This window comes from Microplitis mediator, chromosome 3 (assembly GCF_029852145.1).
Source record: "Microplitis mediator isolate UGA2020A chromosome 3, iyMicMedi2.1, whole genome shotgun sequence".
Classification (NCBI taxonomy): Eukaryota; Metazoa; Arthropoda; class Insecta; order Hymenoptera; family Braconidae; genus Microplitis; species Microplitis mediator.
This window is the reverse complement of record NC_079971.1, coordinates 10,489,377-10,514,433: the sequence shown is the minus strand read 5'-3', so window position 1 is coordinate 10,514,433 and position 25,057 is coordinate 10,489,377. Positions and strand designations below refer to the sequence as shown.

Here is a 25,057-nt window from a genome sequence, read left to right as displayed (position 1 = left end):
AACAGCCGCAACAACGGCAACGACAACCCCTAAAACAACAGCCACGACGACAATATCAGCTTCAACAACCACCGTTAGGTCAACAACTGCAAAACGAAAATGATTTTCATGATACTAATAATAACGTAGACTTTTACCGAAATGATCAATTTCACATCGGCGACAATTTATTTATCGACAGCGCTGCACATCGCGAAGCCGATGATGCTGATACACCATCAAAATTCATCACCATCATGGCACATGCAATATGGGGTAAACGAACGTTATCCACGCGAGTGATTCGTACTCAATCTAACACCGGTGGCAGACAGCGTTTATCACCGCGGAAAAAAGAACTATTATCATACCATTTTGAAAAATTTTTAAACAACAGGAACTATAGTAATGAAAAAATTAGAGCAGAGAGAAAGAATTTAAATACATATCTGGGAAGAGCCATTACGTCTGCTAAGAATAAAGAAAAAAAAAAATTGTTAGGCCGCAAAAATAATTGTTGGTAGGGTCATTTTTTTTTATGAAATTAAAGAAAAATTTGGAAAGCTTTCAAATTCATATACATCATATATATATATATATATATATATGTATATATATAATACGTATAATTTCCAATGAAAATATGTCCAGTTCTTTCGGTCGGCTGATTGTCTGACGAGTTATAAAGTTATGGAATTAAAAAAAAAAAAAAAAAAATTCTCATGTTACTTGAATAGGAGATAATAATTGAAAATACTTCTTGAAATGAATATGAAGATCTTAAATTTTTAAATTAAAGTGAAATATTCTAAGTTAATTTAGTATAAACAAAAAAAGATATATTTTATTCATAACTTATTATAGAAACACTGATTATACTAATAACGCAATATATGTCTAAAAATTATTGCTTTCATATTTTATGTATTATTTTGATTTTTTTTCTGTATGAAGCTTATTATTTTCTTAAATGTAGATTTCAACGTAGTGTCATCATTTAGTTATATGTATGAACCGACAGAAAGAAAAAAAAATTTCTTTATTATAATTATACACTAATGCAAAAAATTAAAGGAGCAGAAAAATTTTATAAATTTTTTAGTGATTTTTGGAAGGCTGTAACTTGGTGAAAAAAAATCGTATCGAAAATTTAAAAAAAGCATTTTATAGCTTGAAATCTCTAGTTTAAGTGTATTTTTTTCAAAATTTTCTAAAAGCTCCGATTATTGCGCAAACATGAGAAATACCGCGAGCCAAAAAATTTCTAAATTTTTTTTTTTTTTCCGAAGAGCCCACGGACCGCGCGAAAATTCTTTTAACTAAACGAATGCATACATCGTTTAGCAAATTTATTTAGCTTGAATTTGGTTTTTTTTTCAACCTCGTAGGACGATTTGTCGCAGAGATATCAGCCTTCAAGCAGAAAATGATCCTTTTGGCTTTGATCTTCGATATTTCAGGTACCAATGATCGCACAGAAAGTTGAAGGGCGGCGTTGAAAACTTGAATAAATTCCCTACAAGACCCTGTCATCATTTTTTGAAAAAAAAATTTTTTTTATTTTTAACATCCATTAGAAGAAAGTACAAAAAAATGACTTTTTTTGGTTTTTTAGTAAATCAACCGCTACTCTGCAAATATCGATAAAAAAAACAATGTTACCAGGGACTTTTTTAGCTTAATGTACCCCCAAGACCCCTGTAAATTTTTAAATTGATCTATAGAACCGTTTTTTGGGAATCATCGATCAAAGTTTAGCTAAACAATTAAAGGAGCAAGTTTTGTTCCTTTAATTGTGTAATCATAATCAAAATGAAAAAATTATTTTTTTTCGACTTTTCTCAAATTTTTGCGTTGGTAACTCAGCAAATGCAAGGAAATGACAAAAAAAATAAAAAATTTCCAAAAAATGTCAAAAAAAATCGAAGAAAAAAAAAATTGAAACTTGTTTTTTGTGTTCTAAATTTTTTTTTTGACATTTTTTTGAAATATTTTATTTTTTTTGTCATTTCCTTGCATTTGCTGAGTTACCAACGCAAAAATTTGAGAAAAGTCGAAAAAAAATAATTTTTTCATTTTGATTATGATTACACAATTAAAGGAACAAAACTTGCTCCTTTAATTGTTTAGCTAAACTTTGATCGATGATTCCCAAAAAACGGTTCTATAGATCAATTTAAAAATTTACAGGGGTCTTGGGGGTACATTAAGCTAAAAAAGTCCCTGGCAACATTGTTTTTTTTATCGATATTTGCAGAGTAGCGGTTGATTTACTAAAAAACCAAAAAAAGTCATTTTTTTGTACTTTCTTCTAATGGATGTTAAAAATAAAAAAAATTTTTTTTTCAAAAAATGATGACAGGGTCTTGTAGGGAATTTATTCAAGTTTTCAACGCCGCCCTTCAACTTTCTGTGCGATCATTGGTACCTGAAATATCGAAGATCAAAGCCAAAAGGATCATTTTCTGTTTGAAGGCTGATATCTCTGCGACAAATCGTCCTACGAGGTTGAAAAAAAAACCAAATTCAAGCTAAATAAATTTGCTAAACGATGTATGCATTCGTTTAGTTAAAAGAATTTTCGCGCGGTCCGTGGGCTCTTCGGAAAAAAAAAAAAATTTAGAAATTTTTTGGCTCGCGGTATTTCTTATGTTTGCGCAATAATCGGAGCTTTTAGAAAATTTTGAAAAAAATACACTTAAACTAGAGATTTCAAGCTATAAAATGCTTTTTTTGAATTTTCGATACGATTTTTTTTCACCAAGTTACAGCCTTCCAAAAATCACTAAAAAATTTATAAAATTTTTCTGCTCCTTTAATTGTTTGCATTAGTGTATTATTATTTTATAAACGATGAATCTAAGTTTAAATATAAGTTTATTTATACGTTTATAGAGGATGTACAATGCAGTGAGTATTTGTTTCGTTTTTCTTATTTTTAGAATATCAATGAAACATAAAAGGTTATATGGCTTATTTTATATTGGTTATTTCTTGCTCATGAAAAATTCGATTCATATCAATGAATGAGACAAATAAGAAATGCATAAAAACACAGTTGATTTTCTAAAATATGATGAGAATAGTACTAAAAATCATAATACTATCAATTATACTTACCGGATTGTTATTATTTTTTTCTACCATTAAAATTATTGAATTATTCATTAGTACACCAAAATAAAATATTTATCATTTTGATAATTAAAACAGTTTTTCATTAATATCCTACCTATCCTTTTAATTTCTTAATTTATTCAAATGAGTAAATTATTTAATGTTAATTGTAATATAAAAAAATTTGAATAAATTAACTACAATTTTTAAATTTCTCCGAATTTTTCCAGAAATTTTGTTTTCCAATAATTGTAATAATATTCTTAATTTCAATAGATTTTTCTGAATTATTCTGAAAAACATTTTGTATTGCCATATGAAAATTTTTTGCTACGTCTTAAAAAGTCTTAATAATTCTTCTCGAAGAATTGCCAAATTTGACTAAATATTGGACTTTTCAGGACTTAATATAATTTTTTTTGACTTTCTACGAGTTTTTCAGAGTTTTTAAGAGAAAATAAGATTTTTAAAACTGTTATTTTCAATTTGTAAGAATTATTTTCACTTTCTGCAGAGAAAAATTTCCACAAGGGTACACACTTGACAAGAGGTGTTAATTGTATTAATTTGAATTCAAATGAACTTGAGAAAATTAGAGACATCAATAAATGATTGATTCTGTTATTAGCATTGTAGTAAATTATATTATTGTTCATAGAGTCAAGAGACCATTAGCGGTATACCCACTAATATCAAGGCGATAATGACTTCTTTTGGTAAATTAAAAAAAATCAGAAGTTAAAATTTTTTAAACTTATCTTAAATTTGTTTAATTTTTATATCTCAGTTTTTTATAACTTAATTCTTTGTTGAAACTTCAAAATTTTTTTGCTGTCATCCTGTTTTTGGTCTTGTTAATGTATTTCTAAGAAATTTGAAAAAAGTTTGTATACTTTCTAACATTTTTGAATGCGGTAAATCCAAAAAATTTTTAGACTTTATGAAATTTTATAAATCATTGTAAAATCAGTTATTCCAAATAATATCTTACATTATTCGATCATATATAAATTATTTGAAAAAATGTTATGATTCCACCCGCACAGCTTATTATTCACTCAGAAATTCCCATTAGATAGAATTTCTTAAAACTCAATTATATAAAATTTTATATAATTATATAAAATTATATAAAAAATTTTAGACAGAATGTATAAATATGCATTATTATATATAAAATTATAGAATTATATATATTTATATAAAATTACATATTAAAATATATGATTATAGATACTTTTATATTTATTAAATTAGAAAGATTTATATAAATATATATAGTGTTATCTAAGACTATATATGAATTTATATAATTATATATGTATATTTATATATAATTATTAGGGTGGTCTTTAAAAATTAAATTTTCTCTGGCACTCCATAGAAAGCTTTTTTTTAGTGAAAAAATACGTGAGGAATTTAGTTTTTTCGTTTTAAATAAAAAGGACACCTGCCGAAGGACGATCAAAGTTCATTTTTCGATACAATCACGGTTTTCTTCAAATATCTCATGAAATATGCAGATCAGGGGGAAAAACCACAGAAACAATTTTGTAGGAAATTAAATTCTTGACAAAAAAGGTCGGGTTCATTTCTTTAATAAAATGTGTATTTATGAAGATATTTTTAAAGAACTTTTTTAGATCTTATGAATTGAGCGTTTTAAGGATTACAAATTTTGAAAATAACATTTTTCCAAGTATATAGAAACTGTAACAAGCATAAATAATTGATATGTTACGACTTATGAACTTGTCTATATTTAAGAAAAAACGTTCTTATCATCATTCGTTATTCTTAAAATGCCCAATTGATAAGATATAAAAAAGTTGTTTTTAAATATCTTCATAAATACACGTTTTATAAAAAAAATAAATATGACCTTTTTTGTCAAAAATTTAATTTCCTAAAAAATTGTTACTCTGATTTTTGCCTCTAATCTGCATATTTCATGAGATATTTAAAAAAAAACCGTGATTGTATCAAAAAATGAACTTTGATCGTCCTAAGGCACGTGTTATTTTTACTTAAAACGAAAAAACCAAATTTCTCAGGTATTTTTTCACTAGAAAGAAGCTTTTTATAGGGCACCAGAGAATAAAATTTAATTTTTAACGACCACCCTAATAATTATAAATTTCTATATACAATTAAACATAAAATTTTTTAAAAAATTAGATATAATCATATATAATTATACAAATTTATATAAAATTATATAGAGTTTCATATAATTATATATAATTATATCTAATAACATAGAATTTTTTTTCCTGTGCTCAAATACTTTTTTATTTTATAAAATCACGATTCAAAATACTTATTAGAGATAAAAACTTTTTAACTTCCCGCTGAGAAAATTAAAAATTTTCAAAAATCGAGGTTATTGTTTTTATTTCGTTTTTGGAAAATAGAGTTTTCATCAGATCTCGATGTTTTGAGGTCCTAGGAAGCTTCCCTGACTATTCCCACGATGGTGTCTGTCTGTCTGTCTGTGTGTGTGTGTGTGTTTGTTTGTAAGTTATCGTTATCGAAAGAAAGCCGAAAAGTTTTTTTTGGAATTACTCCGGAATTCCTAGCTCGATCAATTCAAACTTGAAAATTCTTTGTGCGGCTTAAAAAACTGCGGCGAATCCCGCCAATCGTGTGAAAATCAGCTCATTCCTTCAAAACTTATGGCGGCTTAAATATTCAGAAAATAGTCTTTTATTAAACTTCTATCAGACCTTCGAGCTCGAAGAGTTCAAAAACGTAATAACTGCAATTTTGAGAGCTTCAGTATGAAATTAGTGGGAAGTTGCAGGTGTGGACTTTAGGATCAATCGTTTTCCTAATTTTCCTTGAACTAAATTCGAAGTTGAATAAATTAAACTTTATAAGTCAAGTGGATAATGTGATAACTAGAGCGAAAAGTGTATTAGGTTGTATAATAAGGCTGCGAAAAGATTTCAAGCAGTTGTAAACCTTACGACAACTGTATATGATGTTAGTTAGACCCATACTGGGATATGGCACGGTGATCTGGTTACCGTATTATGCGGTACACGTTGAAAGACAGGAGGCTGTTTTAATAGCATTAAAAATTTCAAATACTGGTTAAATCCGTTTATATCCTAAAAAGGTTATGAAATAAAAAAATTATTTCAGGATTAAAAAATATTCGGTAGCATTAGAAATTTCAAATACTGGTTCAATCCTTCTATATCCTAAAAAGATAACGAAATAAAAAAATGATTTCAGGATTAAAAAGTATTCGGTAGCATTAAAAATTTTAAATACTGGTTGTATCCTTTTATATCCTAAAAAGGTTATGAAATAAAAATATTATTTCAGGATTAAAAAGTATTTGGTAGCATTAGAAATTTCAAACACTGGTTCACTCCTTCTATATCCTAAAAAGATAACGAAATAAAAAAATGATTTCAGGATTAAAAAGTATTCGGTAGCATAAGAAATTTTAAATACTGGTTCAATCCTTCTATATCCTAAAAAGGTTATGAAATAAAAATATTATTTCAGGATTAAAAAGTATTTGGTAGCACTAGAAATTTCAAACACTGGTTCAATCCTTCTATATCCTAAAAAGATAACGAAATAAAAAAATGATTTCAGGATTAAAAAGTATTCGGTAGCATAAGAAATTTTAAATACTGGTTCAATCCTTCTATATCCTAAAATGGTTATGAAATAAAAACATTATTTCAGGATTAAAAAGTATTTGGTAGCATTAGAAATTTCAAACACTGGTTAAATCCTTCTATATCCTAAAAAGATAATTAAATAAGAAAATTATTTCAGGATTAAAAAGTATTCGGTAGCATTAGAAATTTCAAATACTGGTTCAATCCTTCTATATCCTAAAAAGGTTATGGAATAAAAAAATTATTTCAGGTTAAAAAAGTATTCAATAGCATTAGAAATTTCAAACACTGGTTCAATCCTTCTATATCCTAAAAAGATAACGAAATATAAAAATGATTTCAGGATTAAAAAGTATTCGGTAGCATAAGAAATTTTAAATACTGGTTCAATCCTTCTATATCCTAAAATGGTTATGAAATAAAAACATTATTTCAGGATTAAAAAGTATTTGGTAGCATTAGAAATTTCAAACACTGGTTAAATCCTTCTATATCCTAAAAAGATAATTAAATAAAAAAATTATTTCAGGATTAAAAAGTATTCGGTAGCATTAGAAATTTCAAATACTGGTTCAATCCTTCTATATCCTAAAAAGGTTATGGAATAAAAAAATTATTTCAGGTTAAAAAAGTATTCAATAGCATTAGAAATTTCAAACACTGGTTCAATCCTTCTATATCCTAAAAAGATAACGAAATATAAAAATGATTTCAGGATTAAAAAGTATTCGGTAGCATAAGAAATTTTAAATACTGGTTCAATCCTTCTATATCCTAAAATGGTTATGAAATAAAAACATTATTTCAGGATTAAAAAGTATTTGGTAGCATTAGAAATTTCAAACACTGGTTAAATCCTTCTATATCCTAAAAAGATAATTAAATAAAAAAATTATTTCAGGATTAAAAAGTATTCGGTAGCATTAGAAATTTCAAATACTGGTTCAATCCTTCTATATCCTAAAAAGGTTATGGAATAAAAAAATTATTTCAGGTTTAAAAAGTATTCAATAGCATTAAAAATTTCAAATACTGGTTAAATCCGTTTATATCCTAAAAAGGTTATGAAATAAAAAAAATATTTCAGGATTAAAAAGTATTCGGTAGCATTAGAAATTTTAAATGCTAGTTGAATCCTTTTATATCCTAAAAAGATAACAAAATAAAAACATCATTTCAGGATTAAAAAGTATTCGGTAGCATAAGAAATTTTAAATACTGGTGAAATCCTTTTATATCCTAAAAAGGTTATGAAATAAAAAAAATATTTCAGGATTAAAAAGTATTCGGTAGCATTAGAAATTTTAAATACTGGTGAAATCTTTCTATATCCCCAAAAGGTTAGGAAATAAAAAAATATTTCAGGATTAAAAAGTATTCGGTAGCATTAGAAATTTCAAATACTGGTTCAATCCTTTTATATCCTAAAAAGATAACGAAATAAAAACATTATTTCAATATTAAAAAGTATTCAATAGCATTAGAAATTTTAAATACTGGTTAAATTCATTTAAATCCTAAAAAGATAACGAAATATAAAAATTATTTCAGGATTAAAAAGTATTCGGTAGCATAAGAAATTTTAAATACTGGTGAAATCCTTCTATATCCTAAAAAGGTTGTGAAATAAAAAATTATTTCGGGATTAAAAAGTATTCGGTAGCATTAGAAATTTCAAATGCTAGTTGAATCCTTTTATATCCTAAAAAGATATTGAAATAAAAACTTTATTTCAGGATTAAAAAGTATTCGATAGCATTGAAAATTTTAAATACTGGTTGAATCCTTTTATATCCTAAAAAGATAACGAAATAAAAACATTATTTCAGGATTAAAAAGTATTCGATAGCATTAAAAATTTTAAATGCTCGTTAAATCCTTTCAAATCCTTCTACTCCTTTCGATTATTTTAGTATTAAAAAGTATTTAATATGATTAATCGTGAATTTTGAAAAAGGATTTACAGTATTTAGCAGGATTTGAAAGTATTAAAATTTTAATCCTTATTAATCCTGTCAAATACATTTTTTTAATCAGGGTATGTAAGTATTTATTTGTTAAAAATAAATCCAAAAATTGTGTAATGTCTCCTAACTTTTGGATCATATTTCAGTATCATTTTTATGGATGTTGTTGATAATTTTTTAAATTTTTATTAAATCGATTCTCATAACTATTTAATATTTAATAGTAAAAATTAAATAAACTACATATACATACTTTATTTGTTCGATCCCATCTCCATAATTTATATCTTTTGGGTGTTGTATTCTTTGGCTCTTTTTCAGTTGATGCCATAATATCTTCGTTTAATTTATTTATATTTTAGTTTAAATTATTAAATTACTAATAAAGATAATTCACAATTATTGGAGCATCTATTAATTAACTGATTTACAAAAAAGAGGTTATAAGCAAAGATTTATTTATTTATTTATACAATCGAATATATTTAGCGACATATACTAATGAAAATGAATGTATGCGTGTGATCGACAGTCCAGTCCTATAATTCCGCGCCCCCGCGCCTTTATGTAATGGCGTCACAACTTTCGGGACCAATGGCGGATGGCGTCGGTTTTCAGTGTGCACGGAAGTTTGCCAGTGTCATTTGTTACACGTTTTGTCGTAGACGCTTATAATTAACATAATTAGTGCTCTGCTCAGGTAATCATGTATCTTATAAGTTGTAGCGCGGATAACTCTTTATTATATGTCGAAAATGAGGACATGATTTGCGATTTAAAAACAGTAAAAATTGGTGACATTGTGTCGTTCACTTATCAAAAGAAAAAGTACAAAGGAGAAGTTTTGAAATGTTCCGGTAAATATATATATATTAATATAATTATAATACTCTTTAGAACTAATAAAATAAGATTTTCCTTGTTAATTCAGTATTTTATAATAATTATTTATATCATAGCTATAAATATCAATTTGAATATTTAGTGAATTTATCAAATTTAGATTAACCTCAAAAATGAATAGTACTGAAATTTTTTTTTTTTTTTTTTCATTTAGAGGACATAAATAAATTAAAAAACGCAGCCAAAAAAATTCTGAAAAATTCAGAAACAAAAAAATCCATCGAAAAGCCGAAAGAAAAACCTGTGGAGAAGTCTGAATCGTCTCCCTCTGTCATAGGAAAACGCCAGACAGTAAAGAAACGAAGCTATTCGCCTGCAGACTATGAAACAAAAACAACTAATACACCAAAAAATATGAGGAGTACTAAAAAACCAAAAGTATGAGTTGTAATAATCCCGTGTAAAAAAAATTGTTGAAAAAAGGTTAAAAAAGTGTTGACTATTCTAAACTTCAAAACGTAACACAATGACGAACTTTTTTCAAACGATTTTCAAACTTCTGAAAATACACAGAAAAAAACCGATTGACTTAATACTACAAATCAACATTTTTCAGAGCGAAATACGCTCAGAAAAATCTCATTTCGAACTATTTCTAAACGTTTTTCGTTTTAGCATATCTTAATAATATGAGGATATTTATTGATTTTTCTCTTGAAGTTTCAAAAGTTTAAAAAACGTTCAAAAAAGTTCGTCGTTGTGTCACGTTTTGAAGTTTAGAATAGTCAACACTTTTTTAACAATTTTTTTTACACGGGATTGTTAGGAAACTTTTCATACATTTTCAAAATTTTGTATTTTCAATTTTTTTATTTCAGATGGATCCAAAACGTGTAGTTGTTGAGTCTTCTTCGTCTAAGGCATCTTCTGATGATTTATCAGTCGATGATATCCCAGGAAATGACAAAAAATTGTCAATATCTCTTAATTCTTCCAATTCTTCTTTATCAGAACTTACAAAAAGTGATGATAGAAAAGATTCGAATGGCAAATCAAATATTCCCAAAGCAGATGGTACTGACAAAGAAGTAGTAAAGAATTCAGAAAAAATTCTTGAAGATATGAGCAATAATACTCATAATAATAAAGTAAACAACAATAAGAGCATCGCAACTGGATCTGACACTGATAAAAATAATTCTCCTATCATAAAAACTGAAAACTATGCATTGAGTGATGATAATCATTTCTTTGGGGTCGACTCTGAAGATGTAGGTTTGATGGTGTTAGAAAAAAAGATATTTTTTCTTTAATTTTAAACTTGTTGTTTTTGTTTAGATGGAGCATTTAAAAAATGGCATTTATGTCAAATCAAAAATTTTAGATACGGCTTTGCGTACTTCAACTCAAGCAACGCACCTTGCGCGACAGCTACTCGAAGGAGTGATAAAAAATGATATTTTACTCCGTTGCACTTTAACTGGAAAACCAATGAGAGGAAAAAAAGATGACTCCATGCTTTCTTTACATGGCAAAGCAAAAAACGCAATAATTGGTATGTTTTAAAAACTTGAATTTTTTAGATTCTATTCAAGTGTTCACGATATTTAAAATTATTCTTGCTAAGAAATTTTATAAATAAATATATAGTTAATTAGATTTTCATTTAAATGTATAGCCCAATTTATTAAACATCCTTAATTTTTTCAGAGTATGCTATGGATTACGCAAAGGGAATGAAATGGAATCCTGTTCAAGAAAAGCGATAAATTGAAAAAGCTATGGGCCAAAAGCTAACGGAATTAAGACTTCACAAAAATAAAACAACCAAGTGAAAAGAGTTAGCTTTTTAAAATTTATTATAAAAGTACTTTTTTTTTTATTTATATACTGCATAAACAAAAAACGTGCTATTTATGTTGATTAAAGACATTTTCAAAGTTGGATAACAATCATAAATTTTTATTTTTTTGAGTAAGCCATAGCTGATTAATAAAGTTGTATACTAAGTAAAGTATGTACAATGTTATAAACATTTAATAATAGAAATAGTTTGTCTTTAAAGACACAATTAATAGTATATTACACACCGAGGGAAGTAAAGTAAGAAATGTCTCAGATCACATGTAATTGTTGGCCGAGGCGAAGCCGAGGTCAACAAACATGTGATCTGAGGCTTTCTTATTTACTTCCCGAGGAGTGTATACTATTTTTCTCCTCGACGGAGGCGGGAAGCGGCAACTTCGTTTTGCACAGCGGGACGAAAGTTGACGCTTTCCGCCCGGAGGTGAGAAAAAGAATTTTATCGTTTGTTTTTTGTATACTTAGAACGTTTGCACCAATGATTTATTTTACTTTCAATAGTATTAACAGAAAATAAAACAAAAAACCAAAAAGTCATTATGGTAAAAAATTAAGTTAATAACTCAAGTAATTATTATAATTTTTTTTTTATGCAATAACGGATGTGGTTAATGTAATAATTTATTATAGAATATATTATATATGACTAAAGTCATTATGATAAAAAATAAGTTTAAAAACTCAAGACATTATCATAATTTTTTTTTAATTTAATAACTTTTTTGTTTAATATGATGATATATAATTTAATATTTTAATATATTGCAAATATATTTATATTTAACATTATCATCAGCCAAAGTCATTTGAGTCTATAAATAATTTATTTAACTAGTAAAAAAAAGTAATTTGACTGAATATTCTTACTTACATATTTAGAATATGTGACCACTGATATTAGTTAAGAAAAATTGATGAATAATATATGTAAGTGCGTTAAATATTAAATTTAAGTGATGTTAAAAAAGTATATTAATAGTTAAATAAATAAAAAAACAATTTGCATTCATAAATATTAATTGTTTAATTCATTAAGTGAATAATATGTTAAAAACAGTATGGGAATGCCTGATCGTATTTTTCATAAGCAGCCAATATTTAAATACGACCAAACGTGCTCGAGAGGAATCAGATTATAAAATCATATGCCTGCTCAGGGAAGATCATGCATGATAATGTATGATCATGCATGATAATGTATGGTCATGCATGATTATGCCTGGCCAAAATCCAGGTCTGATCATGCATGACAGGGCACGATCATGACTTCTCAGGCAGAATCATGCATGATCATGACTGCTCAGGCAAAATCATGCCTGTTCATGTCTGGCCAAAATTCAGGCCTGATCATGCATGAGATTTAAGCCTGCTCAGGCATGATCATGCATGCTGATTTTTTCCCGGGCATCTTAAAATAAATATTCTACTACGCAGTTAAAATAGAAAGTTTTTTTCTCGGAACTGAATGAGTCATCATCTAAAAATAAACATTCTACTACGCAGTTAAAATAACAATGGAAAGTTATTTCTCGGAACTGGGTGAGTCATCATCATCTAAAAATAAACATGCTACTACGCAGTTAAAAAATAGGACAATGGAAAGTTTTTTTTCTCGGAACTGGATGAGTCATCATCTAAAAATAAAAATTCGCTGTTGCTAAAAAAAAAATGATGTTGAAAAAATCTTGCAATTTCTGATTAGTGCATGATAACTTTTTTAAAAATGCACTACTTATTCATATAGTAATCTCCAGATAAACGCAAGCTTGAAAGTTTCGAAATTTATTCAAAATGGTGGAAATGGGCATAATATTTAATTCAAAATGGCAGACACGAAGATAATATTTAATTCAAAATGGCGGAAATGGGCACAATATTTAATTCAAAATGGCGGAAATGGGCATAATATTTAATTTAAAATGGCGGAAATGGACACAATAGTTAATTCAAAATGGCAGACATGAAGATAATATTTGATTCAAAATGGCGGAAATGAGCTCAAAACAGATAACTATGATGTCAACGCGAGTTTTAATCTTTTCAAATAATCCCGCTCAAAGTATACATGAAGTAACAACTGTAAGGCCAACGCGAGTATTGATTTTTTCAAAAATTCCCGCTCAAAATACAGATGAGGCACCATCTGTCATAATACAAGCTCAAAATGGCAAATAAGAGCTCAAAATAGACATTGATTGACGCAAAATGTTGTCAATTAGCTGCGAAATGATCAGAATATTGTCCTAGATAAGCTAAGCTCGGCCGGTAAAACAACTGCCGATACATGAGGCGCCACCTGTCATTGCACTCAAAATAAATGTCAATTAGCATCAAAAGTCTAGATAAGCCGAGCTCGGTTGGTAAAAAAGACTTCCAATTAGCATCCAAATGATATCAAAGCTGTCCTAGATAAGCTCAAAATAATGTCAATTAGCGTCAAAATGATGTCAATTAGCTCAAATGGATGTTAATTTGCGTCAATTAGTTCACAATAACGTCAAAAGGGTCCTCAAAATGGCGGATAAGAGCTCAAAATGGCTGACATTTAGCATCAAACGGGCCCTAGATAAGCTCGATCGGTAAAAGAGACTTCCAATTATCATCCAAATGATGTCAATTAGCGTCAAAAGGGCTCTAGATAAGTACACCAACAACCGATACATTATCATAAATCGATAACTTACCATCCGCCGGTACAACAGATCATGCCCATCTTGCCCCCGTTGTAACAGAACCCGCTTTGTCTCTCTACTAATTTCTTTTAAATATAAATTTTTTATTATTGTATATGTAAGAGTCAAAATTTAGATAAAGTAAAAAAAATGTTGACCTATTCGTCGTTGATTACAATAAAACTTTGAAATCAAAGCTAAAGCAGTGCACACTTGTTAATATACTCTCTTTTACTTTAGATTGTATTTTTTTGCTAATATGAATTCGAAAATTAGAAAACCCAGTGAGCCAAACCCAATAATCGGAATGTTTTCAAAATTAAAAAGCGTTAAATCGTCATGATTGAGATATAGATAATATTGGACCGGTATAAATTAAGTAATTGCGAATGGCGTTTTTTGAATCATTTAATATTCTTCATTTGATCGAAATCACAAATAACAAGTTTTGAGATATTTTGATAGTAATCTACGGCTTATCTAATGAACAAATTTGAAAAAATATATTTCTCCAAGTGTCTTATTCCCCCTAGCAGACCTGATTTACCGTAAATTGACGGTAATTTTACCGTAAATCTACCGTAGAATACCGTAAAATTCGAGTAGATTTACCGTAAACTACGGTAAACCCACCGTACATTACGGTAAAACCACCGTAAATTACGATAAAACCACCGTAAATTACGGTAAACCCACCGTAAATTACGGTAAATCCACTGTAATTTACGGTAAATCGGTAATTTACGGTGAATTATCGTAAATTCCGGCGGGTATACCGTAAATTTACCGTCGAATACGATAAATCTACAGTAAAAAATTCAGGTGGATTACCGAATTACCGTAATTTACTGTGGATTACCGTATTTCCGTATTTTACGGTAAATCCACCGTAAATTACGATAAAACCACCGTAAATTACGGTAAAACCACCGTAAATTACGGTAAAACCACCGTAAATTACGGTAAATTCACCGTAATTCACGGTAAATCCACCGTAATTTACGGTAAATCGGCATTTTACGGTAGATTACCGTAATTTACGGTGGGTTTACCGTAATTTACCGTAATTTGGGTCCGTTAGGGCCGGATATGTTTTGAATCAATGATCAAATTTAGTTTATTGCTACGTCAATCAAAAGCTTTAAGTACTGGGGTTCATTAAATTTAGGATTTAATTGATAAAGTAATTTTTTATGTTTTAAAATATTCAAGAAAAAAAAACGACATTTATTAAGAAACGAGCACTTTTTCCATTTTTGTTCGAGCAATTCGAGGTATCTGCCACAAATATTTCAGATATAATATTTCAAATAGAATATTTCAGAGCAAATATTTCAGATTTAACGATATATAACTAACATGAATTTAAAAAATAAAATATTTGCGATCGGAAAAAAAATTAATTAAAATATGACTCACCAATAGTTCTTGTTTTTTCAAAGCGAGTTTTTTATTCAGGATAGATGTTAGCTCAATAGTTTTTTGATTATTTTTTTCTTTTGGTATAACAGTTTTAAAGTCACTTTCTTCTGTACACGATATCTGTAGATATGCAGGAGGGACTTTTGTTCTTTCTGTATTTATTTTTTCGTGAAGAGCTGCTTCAGTTTCTATAAATAAATTTAACCATGAACATTAACTGAAAGCTGAATTGTATTACGAAAAAAAAAAAAAATCTGGGCGTCGGTTGACCCTGCGGGCCAGCCCCAAAACTTCCCGCTGTTTTCGAGCTCAAGGAGCTTGAAAACATCATTGTGAATATATTTTCGAGCTCTTCGAGCTCGAAAATGCTATTACATAGAATCATTTTTTTATGAACTTTTCAAGCTCTAACAAGTTACGTTTTATGCTAGAGTTTGAAAAGTTAAGAATCGAAAATCATTAATGAAGAATCAGCTTTTAAATTTTTATTATCGACTATGTTCTCTAAAGTATATGTGTTGAGGCAGAAATCGATGTCAGTGATCAAAATCAAGATTTGAATGAGTTTTGACTTAGGTCAGAGCGATAATATATGGAATATCCGAGAAAAACATTAAAGACTGGGTTTTTCAATTTGTTGCTGACAATATGTTTAAAACTAAGGAACAAATTATATGACATTATCTGATGATCGGAAGAGACTATAAAGAGAAAAAGTTGGTATGATATCAGACACATTTTAGCACATTATATTTTGATTTATCTGAAAAAAATAACATATAATGTTATTTTTTTAACTTTTCAGCGCCGATATCTTTTGAAATAATCAACCGATTTTAACGTTTGAGGTGGCAATCAGCGCGTTTTCTTGAATTCTAGAGCTGATTAAATTTTGAAATTGATCGGATGAGTCACTTCAAAGATAATCGAAAAAAACCTTTTCTATCATTCCTTTCGCCAACGATATCTCTCGAACTAATTAACCGATTGAGATTGTTGGGGTGGCATTCGACGCGGCTTATAAAGTTCTAGATCTGATTCGATTTTGAAGTCAATCGTTCAAGTCGTTTCTGAGAAATCACTAAAAAACTAAAAAAAAAAATTTTTTTTTTTCGTAATTCGCCAATATTTCCGAGTTTGCTCGATCAAATGATCTGAAATTTTCAGGAAAGTTGGGGTTTATTAGTTACAAAGTTACAAAGAGTTTACTCACACACACACACACACACACACACAGACACACACACACACACACACACACACACACACACACACACACACACACACACACATACACACACACACACACACACACACACACACACACACACACACACATACATACATACACTCGGACATCATTCTGAGAATAGTCAGAATAGCTTCCTAGGACCTCAAAACGTCGACATCTGATGAAATTTCGATTTTCGCAAATCGTGGTGAAAACAATAACTTCCCAATTTTTCGAAAATCGTCGATTTTCTTAGCGGGAAGTTAAAAAAAATAAATTAATGTAAAAATTGATTAAATATATGTTTAACGTGTGTTAATTAATTACTAAAATTTAATGAAAAAATGAGTAATTTAGTTATTCTTAATTTTCGCGTATTAAAAAAAAATCGAATATACAAAAAAAAAATTAAGCAAGTGAAGAAAAATAGTTATTTCAGTAAGAAGCTATATATTGATGATTATCGATAAACTAAAATTTCGTTTAATTTCTGAAAAATTGATATCAATCTTGTCAACTAATTTTTATATTTTCTACATTGAAAAAATTAACAGAATTATCCCAAATTATTTTAGAAAAAGATAATGCACTTACGTGAAAAAATCAATAATTGACAGGAATTAATTATTATTATATATTCCTCTCTTTTCTAAAGATAACGTAAAGAATTTAATCAGTGATAATAAAAATAACAATTCTAAAAAAATCGTCGTTATTAATAGGATGTGTAAAATTTATTTTGTAGTGTACGATATAAAATTATAACAAAAGCAAAAAAAAACAATATTCTTCAAAGTTCAATCGGAATCTATCGAAAACTCATTGTTTCCAATTGGATTTAATTAAACTTTTTAACCAGGACTGTTATTAATTTAATTAATGGTAAATCAATAGTAAAAAAAGTTATTTTTAAACAAATAAATTAAACTTTCTGTGCTTAGCAACAATATGAATAGTAAAACATAGCTTACCTTCAACAAATATAATAAGAGCTTTCTTAAAGTTATGCTCGTAAGCCACCTTGTAATGTTTCTTCGTATTTATTGGTAATCGAAATTTCTGAATCTGCGAAGTCGCAACAATATCAAAATTATTGTCGGGTGGGAGAAGTTTAATGTACGCAAACATATGTAATCTGAAGTTTATCTATAACTGAAAAAGGTACAAAACGTAAATACACTGTTATCATAAAAAAGAAAGAAAAAAAATTTTGAAAATTCAAAACATATATTCCTTAACTGGTTACTTAAACTACCCGGGTCAAAAAAATAACTTGCTTTTGACTAAGTTATCTTACTTAGTACCCATTTACGCCAACCAAGTCAAATTAAAGTCACGTTATCTTGAATTTGACTTAGTTGACTTAAATTTTTAAGTTAAAAAAGTCAGAAGAATTATAGCAGTCAAAATCAAGTTAATTAAGTCAAATAAGTCAGAAAAGTCAAAATCAAATTATTTTTTTAACCCGGGATGAATCTACGAAATAATTATTTCGAATAACTTTAAAAACTAAGCTCTCTATTGAATTAAAATTTAATATTTGAAAGCTGATCAGAATTTTCTCAATTTGAATCGAGTAATTTCAAAAATTACAAATAGTTCAAAAACGGATGATTCTAAAATTTACGATTAATTCGAAAAGTTTAAATTTACTCGAGGTAAAAAAAAATTGATTGTGACTTTTCTGACTCATTTGACTTGCTTGTGACTTAATTAACTTGATTTTGCCTGCTATAATTCATTTGACTTGAATATGACTTTTTTAACTTATAAATTTAAGTCAACGAAGTCAAATTCAAAATAACGTGACTTTAATTCGACTTGGTTGGCGAAAATGGGTACTAAGTAAGACAACTTAGTCAAAAGCAAGTTATTTTTTTGACCCGGGTGGGTTATTATCTGAAATATATTTTAATTAACTACTCAATCAGTAACAAAAATATTTCCGGGTTTAGTATTGAATAAACGTAATAATAATGAAGTAACACAAACTTTGAAGTAAATTTGAAGTCTCATTCCGAAATATAAATTTGAAAATTTTTAGCGTCGAAGAATATTTTTCTACTATAAATCGCAGGTAAATATGGAAAAATAAAAAATTTTAATGTAAACTAAAAATTCATCTAAAAATTTCTATACATACATAAGGTAAAAGATTCGATAAGGGACTAGTACCCGATCACTCCATGTATTTATAGATCTATATTTATAAATATGATCAGGTGTTAGGTATTTTACCTTACTAAATCATGGAGAATTTTATCAGAATCATGAGAAGTCCAAATATCATCTCATACGCTTAAATTATTCGCATTGTTTTTCGAATATAAAGTAAATACCAATTTATTCCATGCACAAACCCAGTAAACACATTTACGTAAATTTGACGTCAGTGTGACTTTACGCTAAGTCATCATTTACGTAAGATATAAGTCACGGATGAGTCAGGTGTGACTCATTATTTCCCACTTTTTTACGTAAGATTATGATGTTAAACTAATGACGTATACATGACGTCAATGTGATGTCTGTGTGACATTCTATGACGTCAATATGACATATGGGTGATGTCAAAATTATCAATTCAGAAAAAATATTTTTGAAAAAAAAAAAAAAAAAAATGAAATACCGAAATTTTGATCTGATTATTACCGCCCTAATGTATTGTGAATTCAGAAACAAGATTAGATAACGTTAAATAATATAAAAATCCTGGGCGTCTGCTGGGTTCGAACACGGTTCCTCTTGGCTGGTAGTCTTGAACGTTGCTCACTGGTCCACATCACGAGAGTTCAAAGCTTGTGCTTAATTGATGTATTTAGAGTGAAATGCCGGAAAAGACAATGTTCATAAGTTTTCGTGAAAGATTTTTACAAAATTTAAAAAAACTTTATGAACTTATATGAATATTTATAGAAACAATATTTTTCGGCCTCGATGATAATTGTTTAAAATTTCATTAAGTTTCATCCAATTTTTTAATTTTTTGTTGTGATGTGAAATTTGAAAAATCTTATATAAAATTTTGCGAAATATTAAACAATTGCACAAAATTGAATGAAATTTAATCGATTGAAAAATTGCGATACTAAACTTTATAATCTTAATATCAAAAGAGTTTAAACTGTCGTTACATTTTCTTTGTCATCCTAAATGATGATTTCGATATATCATTTAAAAAAATAAAATTAATTTTTTTATGATGCTAATGTTTCAATCTAAAACGTCTGAATAATCTATTATCGAGTTTATCGATTACTTTGGACCCAAAAATCTACGACGTTTAGTTGTTATTTTTACACATTTACAAATTTTTGAAAATTTATTCTATGATTGTTTTATTTTAATAAATAGATGACAAAAACTAAGACTCGGAAATTACATCAGCATTGCGTAAAATAATGACTTGTCACTGATGTAAAGATATGATTTAAGAGTGACATCCATATTAGGTATAACCGTGACTTTGCTACTGACATAAATGTATGATTTTAAAATTACATCATTATGATATACGATAATGACTTTATTACTACGTAATAATGTGATGTAGATTTTATGTCAAACGTACGTAATACATAAGTCATAACTCTGACGTCATACAAGAGTCATGTGTACATCAATATGATGTCACAAGCTTTACATCATATTAAAGTCATGCAGAACGTCAGATTGACATCAAATTTACATCAGATGCCGTGACATTTCTATGACCTACGTATGACGTCAAAATAAGGTCATGTGTTCACTGGGAATCAAGCGAAAATTTAAGAAACTGAATTAATAATTGGAAATAAGTTTAAAATTAAATTATCGAATTTGCAAAAGATGAAAAATGCTTTGACAACGCGTTTCTATCCACAAGTCTTTATAGAATCTTTTCAAATGAGTCAAAAACCGCATAGAAACCAACTCAAGTCTATTGGATTCTACCCGGTTTTTGACCCATTTGAGCGGATTCTATGGGAACTTTTGGATAGGGTACTATACACGTACATTCAGTGATTTATAAAATATAAACGTAATATCCTTTATATTAATTAGTATAAAAACTTGGAACGCATTAAAAGATTAGACTAGAAGGGAAAAAATGGATTGCAAAGTTTTAAACAATTTATGAGAATTTGTAAAATGCATCTACGTATTTATTAAACCGAAGGAAACTTAATGAAAGCATGTGCTAATAGGATCCTATACGCCCAAACTTTTTTGTTGTTCTTAAAGTAAAAAATATCGGAAAAAATTTAATCGGAATATTTCTAAAAATTAGATTTTTACACAATTTAAAAAATTGTTGTACACGTATATTGGATCGTGTTGGATGTCTCTAAAAGCGTGGTAAGTCCAAGTAGAATTTTATACACTAAAATTTTTACATAATATGGAATCAAAATAAGTCTTGGTCATAAAAAAATATGTAAACAATAAACAAATTTTTTTCCCGGTATATTTAAATGAAACTTTAGATTACTAATTAAAAATTTTTAAGTAAATTCAATTTTTTTATGTGAAATTTTTAGAAATTTAATAATCCTCAAAAGCGCATTTTGGGTGGTGCGGGATTGAATCGAAAGATTGTTGATTCGATACATAAGAAATTAGAAATTTCCAAAAATATTGGTTAATAATTTTTAGAAACTGATAAATACTTTGAAAATACATATATGTATTTATTAGATCGAGCGAAATCCCATTAACGCATAGAATATCCAAATACTATCCCATACGTTGGAAATATTTCTTTTGTTTTCAAATTATGAAATATACCAAAAATTAATATAATTTTTTTTTTTCACTAATTAAATAAAAATGTCATAAATGAATTCCAAAAAGTTATTACCACAGCTTATATACAGAAGACACAAAACAGAATAACAAATAAGTGAAAAATTTTATTGAAAAATATTTCAAATTAAATATATATATTTTAAAATTTTCGAAACTAATCGAAAATTTAATAAGGTTATTAAAAACAGAGAATGTAGAACAATAAATCTTGTACTTACGGATATTATTTCAATTGAGAAATAAGTTTTCGTCAGCGAAATCAGTAACACACGCTGCACTAGAACCTCACATGAACAAATTTCCGGAACGACTGATTTACTGGCGATCGATGAACCCTTTGTTAGACACGGCGCTTATACACGCGCCGGCACTCACGTGTTGGCAAGTAAGTCAATTGCATCTTCGTTTGTTCTCTACATCCGAGCGACACTAAACCTTCGAGATCTCATGTTACATATATACATATATATTACATTGTACTGGTCAACTCTCTTCACGGAACTGTAGTAGCATGAGTTACCCCCATGGGTAAAAATAATGTATATGAAAATATATGTTTTTAGTATAAAAAAAATCATACAAAAAATATGAATGTATATAAAATATGTTTAGAAAATATATTTTTAATAGCTGTTTGTTTGCCGATTTTCGTATATACTTTATTTATTTTAAATGTAATTTAAATATATTAAAAATGTATCTTAGAATGTAGAAAAAAAATGTTGGTATGTTGATATACAAGAAATATACTAACAATATATATTTTTATTGTATTTTATATTTTTTTTATCATACCAATAATTTTTTTTTTTCAATTTTATATATTTTTTACATACTACAAATAAATATTTTTTATATTTTAACACATATTTTGTTTATAATTTTTTTTATGGGGCTAGACAATGAAGAAAAAAAGAGAGAGAAAAAGTATAAAATAAACGTTGAAATAATTAAAAATTACTTTGGCATTAAAGATATTCATATATAAAGAATTCAGAACGAGTACGTATTCTCCAATGAATTACGATTTTTGTGAAAAAAAAAAAAAAAAAAAATTGATAATTTAGCGTTTCAAATAATAAATCATAGAAATTTTATAAAGTTTTATAAAATTTTAAAATAATCTATAAAATTAAAAAAAAAATTTTTTATTTTATTAAAACCTCTGAGAAATTGTCATAAAATTTAATATAATTTTATGAAATTATTATCAAGATCTGAAAGAGTTATTTGTATGAAATTTTATAAAATTTAATGAAAAAATTTTATCCCGGGAAGTAAAAAATTTATTACAAAACACCCTGATAGAAGAATTTGTAATAACAATTTAATTATTAAAATCGAAATAATTCCCGAACCGCTGGTTTGATGGGGAAGTTTATTTGAATAAAAAGCATTTTTTTCTGAAACGAACTTCTGTCGTATCGTCAAAAGACGTTTTTTTTTTTTGGTAACTAATGTTATAAACAAATTCATTTTTTCGAAGTCCGGATTGGATCGAAAAAAGTGCTGTCGATTGGTGGTATCGCCATTTTGTCGATTTTTTCGATCCAATCCGGAAAACATTCATTTGTTTATAACATTAGTTAACAAAAAAAAAGGTCTTTTGACGATACGACAGAAATTCGTTTCAGAAAAAATGCTGTCGATTGGTGGTATCGAAATTTTCTCGATTTTTTTTTTTTTTTCGTTCATGTTTAACGGGAAAATTCCGGCCTATCGAGCGTTGGATAAGACTTGGTGGAGAAAGAGAGCGCGCGCGATAGGCAGCTGCTCATGCGAGAGGGAAAGGTCCAAGCTCCTGGCTCGTTTTTGCGTTATATTTCGCGAAATATTTAAGAAACAGAAAACACTATAACATCTTTTTTTGGGTATTTTTTCATACTGAACAATTTTTTTTCAAATGAACTTCCCCATCAAACCAGCGGTTTAAGAGTTATTTCGATTTAAACAATTAAATTGTTAACAATCGTTTGCACCATTTTTGACCAAAAATGACTAGATTTTCGTGATTCTCAGCCCTAAATATGTAAGAAACCGTTGAGACCAGCCAGTGCCATCAAAATGGATACGGGCTCTTCTCTTCAGCCGAAGGACTACTATAAATACTTTAAATGGTTTTAAAAAAAAATAATTCGCCCATAATAAACATGAATTTTGTTTTTATAAATCAAGTAAAATTGTAATTAATGAAATAGAAAATTGAACATTACTAAAACAATTATAAAATCTGTGCAAATTGAACAACTGTTATGTGAATTTATTTGATTGTGTGGGATTTTACTGAGCGCAGGTAGAATCCAAATAGAATCCCACGAGCCGAAAACTACTTCTCTGTTAAAAAAAAAAAATAAATAAATAAAATATCTAAAATATAAAACATAATTTATTTGCCAATCAATCAAATTAATATTCAGGTAAAGGATTATCTTATTGAAAAAAAAAATAAACATATTAATTGAAAAATATCTACAAATTTATGTAAATCATATTAATAGTATATTTAGTCCATATAAAATAAATGATTTATTTTATGAGAATCACACAATGAATTCCAATAAAAAACAATCTTGTTGATTCCAAGTAGAATTCATAGTATTTATATAAAAATGATAAATATTTTCTATGTGGTTTAACCAATTGATTCTCACTCATTAAAACAATCGAATTGGTTTCTAAAATACTGTATTGTGTTTTTGTCGCTGCAAATCCAACAATATTTCCTCAGAACCCTTATATCACGATAATTGACGTTTCCCATAAAGTCCAATAAATAACATTTGATCTTATTGGGATTCACGTATAGCTTATTATTCACTAGTCTGAGTGGAATCTCTTTATAGTTACTAAACTTTTTTCGAGGTTATTACAAATAAAATACTATAGAATAACTCCTTATGGCAACAACAATAAAAACCATGCTTCCTATTTTCACAAGAATCATGCATCGCTGACACGAATATTGCCAAACTCACAATAGAAACCAATACAATGTTACAAGTTGAATCCACATTGAATTCATGATTATACCAAAAACATCAAAACATCATTGATTGCGATTAAAATTATCGGTATGACTGTACTTGCCCATAGATTCCCATTAATCTTAAAATCCTCTGTATTTGGAATTTTTTCTTTCCAAATAGACCACATAGAAATCAATACAATTTCTATAGGAACGTGTTTGGCTATATTGAATGTTTTCAACAGGGCAATCATGTATGATCATGGATGAGAATGTATACTTCGGAATGTATGATGATTACTATAATTAAACTAATTTTGTTGCTTAAAATTTATTTTTTAATAATTTAAAACTATTGCATATATAATTTCCTACACGCAATAGATGGTGCATTGTTTTAATTTGATTTACTATTAGAAATAATAGTTTTCCACTTTCACGGATAGGCATTCTATGAGTTATATTCACCTGATTTTCAAGATTACAGAAAAATTTTATCTGTTCAATAACATATTCTTCTAAAACAAAACATATTTTTTTCTCTAACTCTACGAAAAATTGTATTGTTA

General features: G+C 27.9%; 2 protein-coding genes across 4 annotated transcripts in view; one reads left to right on the top strand and one right to left on the bottom strand.

The window, feature by feature from the left end:
• Positions 1-21,900, bottom strand: part of LOC130664985 (plasmepsin X-like) — a 55,269-nt gene extending 33,369 nt beyond the window's left edge. Inside the window, exons 1-3 of one of the 3 annotated variants that reach the window (XM_057465212.1) lie at positions 21,742-21,900; positions 17,707-17,887; positions 15,502-15,692 (exon numbers count right to left, since the gene is read on the bottom strand). In XM_057465212.1, the coding sequence (XP_057321195.1) occupies positions 15,502-15,692; positions 17,707-17,863 (348 nt within the window). In that variant the 5' untranslated portion in view covers positions 17,864-17,887; positions 21,742-21,900. Of the gene's footprint in view, positions 1-8,957; positions 9,236-15,501; positions 15,693-17,706; positions 17,888-21,741 lie in introns of those variants that run through there. The other 2 variants (XM_057465210.1, XM_057465211.1) reach the window with 2 other exon arrangements.
• Positions 9,086-12,089, top strand: LOC130664987 (TNF receptor-associated factor family protein DDB_G0272098-like). Its single transcript, XM_057465213.1, has 5 exons — positions 9,086-9,561; positions 9,762-9,985; positions 10,426-10,818; positions 10,886-11,102; positions 11,258-12,089. Exons 1-5 carry the CDS (start codon positions 9,411-9,413, stop codon positions 11,314-11,316), a joined length of 1,044 nt encoding a protein of 347 aa, XP_057321196.1. The 5' UTR covers positions 9,086-9,410; the 3' UTR covers positions 11,317-12,089.
• Positions 21,901-25,057: the final 3,157 nt, after the last annotated feature.

What these genes read in the sequence shown, in the direction of transcription:
- LOC130664987 (XM_057465213.1), top strand. Translation starts at nt 9,411, where the DNA reads ATGTATCTTATAAGTTGTAGCGCGGATAACTCTTTATTATATGTCGAA. An exon ending in AGAAGTTTTGAAATGTTCCG is followed by an intron (nt 9,562 to 9,761) that starts GTAAATATATAT and finishes TTTTTCATTTAG; the next exon opens with AGGACATAAATAAATTAAAA. An exon ending in GGAGTACTAAAAAACCAAAA is followed by an intron (nt 9,986 to 10,425) that starts GTATGAGTTGTA and finishes TTTTTATTTCAG; the next exon opens with ATGGATCCAAAACGTGTAGT.